We start from the raw sequence: 9,269 nt of genomic DNA on the forward strand, positions 1-9,269 counted from the left end.
TATATATATATATATATATATAAATATATATAAGTATATATAAGTATATATATAAATATATACACATACATATTATCTTCTATTTCTCTATCTCTCTCTTCCGCCCTCTCTTTCCATCCCTTTTTAACTTCCTCTGACGTCCTCTTTCTCTTGCTCTCTTTCTCCCTCCCACACTGTTTAGGAATATGATTAGGATCATCATTTACAGATTCTATGGATTTTGCACTGAGTTCACAAAGCAGTTTCAACTGCGCCTTACTTTGCAAAAATCTTTTCTTTTTATGATAGTAAAAGACATCAATATCACAAAATCTCATTTTTTTCACAAATTTAATTGTCTGCTTATTAAAATTATTAATCTTGTAGCTCCCTTAAGAGAGATAAGTGTAGAAAAATAAAGAACTGCTATATTTAAATCCTATCAAACTTTGGTATTTTGAGCCTTCAATTGATGCCTGCCTTTCTGCTATTTGTAAATAATACTTGTGATCTAATCAGGTAAGATTTAGAAGAGCAGCAATTTAACATATTTCAAACATATAATGAGAAAAGACTCATATAGAAATCAATAATTAACTGATATTGGTAGTTGTCTCGCTTATTGGTTTTGGATTATCAATGTCCACAAAAGATATTTTTGTTTACTAATTTATCTTACTATATAGCATAACTGAAACCCTGATACATATGTGTACTTATATATTTTCAGATTTAAGGACATATTTCTTGCATTACCTGTGTTTAGAATAGACTTCCATCTGGAAATCCTGAAAATAAAAGAAATGGTATTAAATATGAAAAAGAATGATCGAGATCCATCTTCCGACAACACATCATACAGAGAAGAGATTATTGAATATAAATAGTGCATGTGAGTATAGCAACAGTTATCTGATGGAGATAATCTAATCCATAATATCTCAGATACACATGATTTCATTTGTTTTTCCTTTATAGGTTTTTATAATTTCTTCTTTATAGTTTTAGCATGGTAAATTGATTTTGACATGGAATTTGAATGGATAAAATCTTCTGGTTAGAAACAGCATCACATGATGATGAGAGAATTTCTATTTAATCAATTGAAACATTAATGTAAAATTTGTAAGCCGTATCAAACTAAGAATTGTATACAATATCATACATGCACCTTTAAAAATGACTAAAATGAAGGGAAGAAAGAGTGCAAAGAAAGAACAATTAAAAGGTTGCTGAACTCTATATGTTTTCTGTTTCACTCTCTCTCTGTTTATTTCCTCTTATTCCTATTTGTAAAAGAGCGTAGGCTCGAAACACAAAATACTTTTCCAATTTTCCCGAGCATCAAACTAATGCACTTGCTTGTTCTTACACCTGTCTTCGTCTATAAATTTTCTATAAATTTGAACTATATATATATATTCTTTCATGATTTTATTATTTTATTGTTTTACTTGTTTCAGTTATTTGATTGTGGCCATGCTGGTGCAAACATGTTTAGTCAAACAAATTGACCCCAGTACTTATTGTTTATAAGCTTAGAACCTATTCTATCGGTATTTTTTGCCGAACCATTAAATTACATGGTCATAAACACATCAACATTAGTCATCAAGTGATGTTCGGGGACAAACATAGACATGCAGATACACACACACACACACACATTAGGGAATACAATTCCAAAACTTACAGTGAAAATTCAATTTAGCAATTCTAAGTCAAATTTCCCCAACATATAATGCATATATAATTTAGAGAAAAACCAACTATTAACAAATTTAACGATGAAAAATGTCATTCAAAAACATCTAGAAAAATAAATATACCTAAAAGCCCTATTCCAAAAATCAATAAATTACACAATCAATAAAGAGTAAATAACCATAAAAGACAACGCGCGTTTCGTGGCTATATTTAAAATAAATTCGATTCAATCTAAAAATAAATTCAATTCGATCTAAAAATATAGTCACACTTCAGGTCTAAAATAAATCATAAGAATAAAAAAAATCATTGTACGTATCTAATCTTATAATGAAATATCAAATAAATATATAATGATACTTGTTTTAACAATAAATAATCGAAATATTTAACAACATTACTTAAAATAAAAACATGACTTATCTTATCGGGGAAGTAATGTTAAACTAAAATTTCAAACGTAATACGAAGATCTTAACGTTTATAAGAAAAATATTGCGCGAAAATATGGCATAAATATAAGAATGATAGAATAAATAGATAGAGTATGTAGTTAAACTGTTAAAATGACAAAATGTATATTAGCTGTGAGAATAAGAAAAATTAATTGTAGTATATCATTTACTGGAAAATTATAAAGTCTAAATAATCTAAAACTTAAGTATATGCATAAGTTAAGCTAAATTTCTATAATTAATCTATGTATTAAATAATTTATTTATTTAAAAGAACTTCTTAGTTTAATCTTATTTTAAATATGTAATATACCCAATATAATGTTGTGCTAAAATACATATTTCACTACTACAAATTATATATACAACAATTAGTATCATAAAAAAAGGGTTTATATACACACACACAAATTAGTTAAACTTATTATATAAGTAATTTAACTTATGTCTACGTTTAATTTTACGTTCATCTAGGGAATTAATCAAATTTTTATTATTAGTTTATAATATCTCCTTCAATTCATTAGTACATAAACAAAAATTACTACCTATTCGATAAGATCTTGCATTACAAACTCTCCCAATTTAAATTGTACTTAATATTTTTAGATTTTAGTTCCCATATACATTTACTAAGGCCAGTAGAATTAATTAAGCTTCTATTCTTAAATGAATTCATGCGTTGAACCACCCATAAATTAATTTTATTAAAAGTCGGCCCTATGTAAATAGTATTTAAATTATAACAATTTCTATTATTATTATTATTATCAATCAAAGTCATTGCACATTTATATACTACATCCTCCAAATTACATTTATTATTAAATTTACATTTACATTTATCTCTACTTGTACAATTATTTATATTCTGGTCTATATTATTATTATTATTATTATTATTATTATTAAATAATTATTAAATTTGTTTTTGTAAAACTTATTCAGCCGAAATTTATTAAATATCCATAATTATTACCAGAAAAATCCTTATATATTTTATTATCTCTAATGAATACTTCAATTATATTTAGAATCTATTTGACAAGGTTTGTTCTAACTTGAACTCTATAATGAATAATTAACCAAATTTTGCTCTTGTCATTTATATTATTATATTTATTTTTTATATCATTAAATTTATCATTATCATTAAAGGAATTAAGTTCAATCTTAATTTTTAGTATATTATCATTATATTAATGTTTTTGTTTTGTATAATCATAATACTTATTATCAATACCAGAATTACCAAACTAAATCATATCATAATTCTTTAATGTTAGGTTTATTATTATAAAAAATATAGGAATCATTTATATTATCTTCTTTTATATTATAATTATATTTTGAATTATTAAAGAATCTAATATTATTATTACATTCCGCCTCCCACAGTGCTTCATTATAATAAGTTGCGTATTTTTGGAAAATCTCAAAATTAGAAAAAAGCAACAATATTCTTTTACTCATATTATCTTTCAACGATTTCTTAATTGAGGGTGGATGATTACTATTAGCGCTAATATATCTAAGGTTTTCATTAATTTTATTGAATGGTTGGGTTTTATCTCTTATTAAATTAAAATTAGCATGTAAATAATTAACATTATAGTTCTCATTATAAATAGTAATACTTAATCCATTTTTTAAAAAAAAACTATATGGTTTTTTCTTATATAATTCTAGTGTTCTATTGGTGCAATTCTTAGTTATTAATAAAAGGTCATCCCTAAATAAACCACCCTCCAACTTTAAATTTTCTAATTGAAGTTCCGATAATAAATAAATACCTACTAAATCAGTTACCTGTGCAGAATCAGGTGTCCCTGTAGGTATATCAAAATAGTCCCTAGTATCCTTCCTAGCCCACAGCTTATTATTGTATCTAATCAACGATTTCCTAGCTGTTTTAACTACATTAACTTCATCATAAGTCATTCCTACCTTATTCATTGCATAAATAAGGGCCTTATTCAGGATGATCTCATTAATAGAAGAATAATAATTATCTATATCTATTTGAATGAATTTATATCTATTTTTATCTTTAATATTTTTAAACCATTTTAAAGTATCACTAGTACTAGTCCAAAGTTTAAGGTTATTAATTTCATTTGATCTATTAATATAGTTATTTAAAATGATTTCACTTAATTTACCTAGATCTGATTTACATGGACAAATAAGTCTAACTTTTGGGTCAGAATAAAAATTATCCTTGTGGTCTTTTAAAGTAATTCTAGCGTGCATAGGTACATAAAGTTCAGTTTTATTATCTAAGTTATATTTCATCATGATTAATTTAGAGGCTTTATTTATATTATAAAGAGTATTTTCTAGAACAGTTTTATATATTTTTTTATTAATTTCTTTCTCTAATAGGTTATCATATAATTTAACATCTAGTTTATACAGGTTCCTAGTTTTATCTGATTGTACTATAATTCCATCCATATCTTGCATTTCCTTTCTTCTAATTGCTAGATTTTTTAAATATTCATTATGTATATTTGGATATTTATGAAATTTAATATTTTTCATCACCTTCCAAATATTATCCTCTAAAACCTGTATATCTCTACTATACGGGGATTTCTTTCTAGATTTAAATCTTGAATTGATATAATTAGTATTCTCCAGATCGTTGATATTAGATATGTTACAGTTATTGTAGTAGGTTTTCCATTTAATTCTCTTAATAATCTTTAATATTCTTAATAAGTTTCGAATTATATTCTTTTCTGGATGGTACTGGAATATCCTTCAAAGATGAATTCCAAAATATCGGTTCTATCTTACCTGTAAGTTCCATAACTAACGAAATTGAGAGTTAAAACCAATCGATAAACGTTAGTTATAAATATAAATAAGAATATTACAATGATAATATTACGGAATACAATTCCAAAACGTACAGTGAAAATTAAATTTAGCACTTTTAACTCAAATTTCCCAATATATAATTCATATATAATTTAAAGAAAAATCAACTATTAACAAACACAGATAGTTTTTAAGGCAAAATCTTATCGAATAGGTAGTAATTTTTGTTTATTATGTACTAATGAATTTAAGGAGATATTAACTAATACTAAAAAATTTGGTTAATTCCCTAGGTGAACGTAAAATTAAATGTAAACATAAGTTAAATTACTTATATAATAACTTCACCTAATTTGTGTATATATATAAACCCTATTTTATCATACTAATTGTTGTAGATATAATTTGTAACAGTGAAATGTGTATATTAGCACTAGATAATATTGGGTATATTACATATTTAGAATAAGATTAAACTAAGAATTTTATTAAATAAATAAATTAATTAATAAATAGATTAATTATAGAAATTTAGCTTAGCTTATGTATATACATATTTAAGTTTTAGATTATTTAGACTTTATAATATTCCAGTAAATGATATACTACAGTTAATTTTTCTTATTCTCACAACTAAAATACATTTTATCATTTTAACAGTTTAACTACATATTCTAACAATTTATTCTATCATTCTTATATTTATGCCATATTTTCACGCGATATTTTTCTTATAAACGCTAAGATCTTCGTATTACGTTTGAAATTTTAGTTTAACAGTTATTCCCCAATAACATAATTCATGTCTTTATTTTAAGGAATATTGTTAAATATTTCTATTATTTATTGTTAAAACAAGTATTATTATATATTTATTTGATATTTTATTATAAGATTAGATAGTACAATGATTTTATTATTATTTTTTTTTATTCTTACGATTTATTTTAGACCTGAAGTGTGACTATATTTTTAGATTGAATCGAATTTATTTTAAATATAGCCACGAAACGCACGTAGTCTTTTATGGTTATTTGCTCTTTATTGATTGTGTAATTTATGGATTTTTGGAATAGTGCTTTGAAGTATATTTATTTTGCTAGATGTTTTTGAATGACAATTTTCATTGTTGGGTTTGTTAATAGTTGGTTTTACTCTAAATTATATGTATGTATATATATATATATATATATATATATATATATATATATATATATATATATATATATATATACATACGATGGGCGTCTTTCCGTTTCCATCTACAAAATCCACATGTCAGATTTTGGTTGGCCATAGGCTATAGCAGAAGAAATCTGCCCAAGATGCCACACAGTGGTAATGAGCCCGGAATCTTGTGGTTGTGAAACGAGGTTTTTATTATTAGCCGCACATATGTATTATATAGCCAGCGAGCTGACAAAATCTTTAGCACGCCAGCCAAAGTGCATAGTGGCATTTCATTCGTCTTTGCATTCTGGGTTGAAATTCCGCCGAGGTTGACTGACTTTCTTCCTTTTGTCATCAATTAAATGAGTACAAGTGGAGAATTTGGGGTGATGTAATCAACTACTTCCCTCCTATATATTCGAGTCCTTGCGCATACAGAAGAAAGTATATATATATAATTTGGGAATAAAAATAATGTCCGATTTTATAGGTGAAATTTTAAACGACATTTATTAAAGTATTGTCTCCTGTTATCAATCATGATATAAAAATATGAATAATTCATATTTCGTTCTTTCGGGTTAAAAGAATATTGTTCACAATCTCCTTCGATATTTACCCCCCGATGTTCGTCCCAGTTAAAGGATACATTAGACATTATTTACTCTATAATTTTCATAAAAATGTCAACGCGAGTCTAGCAGTAAAATTCATTTGAAATTATTTATGGAGATACTATAGTGAATGAAAGAATTTGCTGGAGGTAGTTTTCTAGTTTTCAAAGAGAGGAATTTTGACTTTGATGATGAGACAAATGTAGGGCGCCCTAAAAGCCCTGAATCCCAATAGTTGGAAACTGTTATCACAGCAAACCTTCTCACTTGTGCTAGGGAACTTAAAGAGAAATTTAAATAAGTCATATGACTATCCTATGCGAACTGAAAAGAACTGGAAAAGCTTCAGGATTTGGAAAATGGGTCCTGCTCAATCTTTCTCCAGAGAATCTGTAACAACATGTCATTTGTTACGAATCATTGCTTCACAACAACGTCAGATACTATGTTTTTGATAAGCTTGTTATTGGTGATGAGAAGTGGATCCTTTATCATAAAGTTAGACGCTGTAATTAAGGGATCAATGGAAGAAACAGGCTTGCTCAGCAAGCAAGAGGATGGTTTCATTCAAAGAAGATCTTGTTAAGTGTATGGTGGGATATTCAATGAAATACTTTACAAACTGTTAGGTAATACTCAAACAATCGACGCCAGATACTAAGGAGATCAACTTTGTCATTCGAAAGCAGCTTAGACAAAAATCGCCCATTCTCAGTCACCTGAAAGGGAGTTATTCAGCATCACGTTGTCTGCCCACACACTGCACGATTGCCTGAAGATCTCTTAGAATAGCGCCATTAGGCGAAATTGATTCATCCTCCATAATGTCCTGACTGCACTTTCTGATTATCTCTTGTTTAGGGGACCTACAAAATTATTTAGCTGGTCCTGAAATGGCACTAAGAGAAGAGTTTGGACGCAAATTGATATCGTATATTTCATAAATTTTAAAAAGGTGGCATCTATAAACTTGTTGACGGATGGAATGAGTTTCTACGAAGTAATGGATGTTACGTTCAGGAGTAATTCTACATATATATATAACAAAGGATGTCTGTGTGTGTGTGTCTGTGTGTGTAATACGTATGCATTTCTAAAGTTTTCAACTGGCTTTTTCCATACTTTATACACACATTAATTATGTGCCACGGATGTTCATGCACTATAACATTTTGCGATAAAACCGACCGTGAAATAAAGTACTCCGTTTATTTAAATAAACTATATGCATTTCTTATTCTATCGAAAACCATTGTGTAATATTGCTTCACTTTTATTCTTTCATTATTGTGCGCGTGTTTCAAAACGTGACGTCACATATCTGAGTGTATGTGTGGGAGTGTATGAATGTGTTTGTCTCTCTGACTGTATATGTGTTTCCGCGTTAGGTGCGCTATTAAACATGCACAAACATCTACGCATACATATACACATGTGACGATTGATATGCATCAATGTGTCTCTCTTACCATATGTATGTGTCTGCATGTGAGAGTGTATGTGTGCATATCGTCACATTTTGTATATGAATGTGTATGTGTCTGTGAGTCTGATGGTGTTTGTGCACCTGTTACCTACGTTCTTAAACACATATACATCTACACAAACTCTTGACAAAAAGGTCCAAGTTATATAAAAATTCACATCTACCGTCACATTAACAGTTCATCATTATCGCAGCAGTTGCAAGGTATTTAAAGTTCGCTTATATTTGGTTACTTTACACCTCATACAAAAAAATAGACATACTACATACGTACAACTGCTTACAAAAATGGATATTAATCAATATTTTTTTCTCTTGAAAAAATATGCTACTAAAGAAAAAACGTAATCTCTCCAGAAACGTCTATAAAGCAAGGAGGAGTGCAGAAAACCGAAGTTGACAGTCTCAAGAGTTCAGGCACATGAGACTTTCTCAACATCAGCAAAGGCATGCTGCAGCATGTCAGATGGAGTTTCAATACAGAATGGACATGACACCTTCCAAAGATCAACAAACGCATGCTGCAGTACGTCAAATACAGCCTCAAGAGAGAAAGGAGATTAGACCTTCTCAGCATCACCAAAAGCATGCTGCAGCACGTCTGATGGAGTCCTAAGACAGAAGGTAGATGAGACTTTCTTATGATAAGCAAAGGCATGCTGCAGCACGCCAGGAAGAGTCTCAAGAGAGAAGGGAGATGAGACTTTCCTAAGATCAGCAAAAGGTATGCTGCAGCACATAATGCTGAATCATTAAAACAACATTTAGCATGTCCGATTACTCATAGGGCCAATAGAATATCTCTCTGAAACAGACCATGTACAAATTCGTTCTTCACAGCACCTGGAGCTGCTTTCAGATACGATCCATTCTATTCTTATGAAAATGATAATTGGTGTCCAAATTGTTGTGCTAAACTCAAATTATCGTTTGTGCACAGCTTTAACATTTACTCCACCAATGTTTGGTCGTAAATGCTGCACTTTCTTGTATCACCTGTTTCAATATCAATGTAATATATATATATATATA

General features: G+C 28.4%; 1 protein-coding gene and 1 long non-coding RNA gene across 5 annotated transcripts in view; one reads left to right on the forward strand and one right to left on the reverse strand.

The window, feature by feature from the left end:
- Nucleotides 1-9,269, reverse strand: part of LOC106881443 (transient receptor potential cation channel subfamily M member 2-like) — a 405,111-nt gene that overhangs the window by 372,327 nt on the left and 23,515 nt on the right. For all 3 annotated transcript variants that reach the window (XM_052974060.1, XM_052974058.1, XM_052974059.1), the window contains exon 3: nucleotides 736-767. In XM_052974060.1, the coding sequence (XP_052830020.1) occupies nucleotides 736-767 (32 nt within the window). The remainder of the gene's footprint in view (nucleotides 1-735; nucleotides 768-9,269) is intronic.
- LOC128249695 (uncharacterized) overlaps nucleotides 1-9,269 on the forward strand; it is a 71,451-nt gene that overhangs the window by 14,346 nt on the left and 47,836 nt on the right. Inside the window, exons 2-3 of one of the 2 annotated variants that reach the window (XR_008265813.1) lie at nucleotides 710-871; nucleotides 982-1,731. This is a non-coding gene — a long non-coding RNA (uncharacterized LOC128249695). Of the gene's footprint in view, nucleotides 1-709; nucleotides 872-981; nucleotides 1,732-9,269 lie in introns of those variants that run through there. The other variant, XR_008265812.1, reaches the window with a different exon arrangement.

This window comes from Octopus bimaculoides, chromosome 17, assembly GCF_001194135.2.
Source record: "Octopus bimaculoides isolate UCB-OBI-ISO-001 chromosome 17, ASM119413v2, whole genome shotgun sequence".
NCBI classification, from domain to species: domain Eukaryota; kingdom Metazoa; phylum Mollusca; class Cephalopoda; order Octopoda; family Octopodidae; genus Octopus; species Octopus bimaculoides.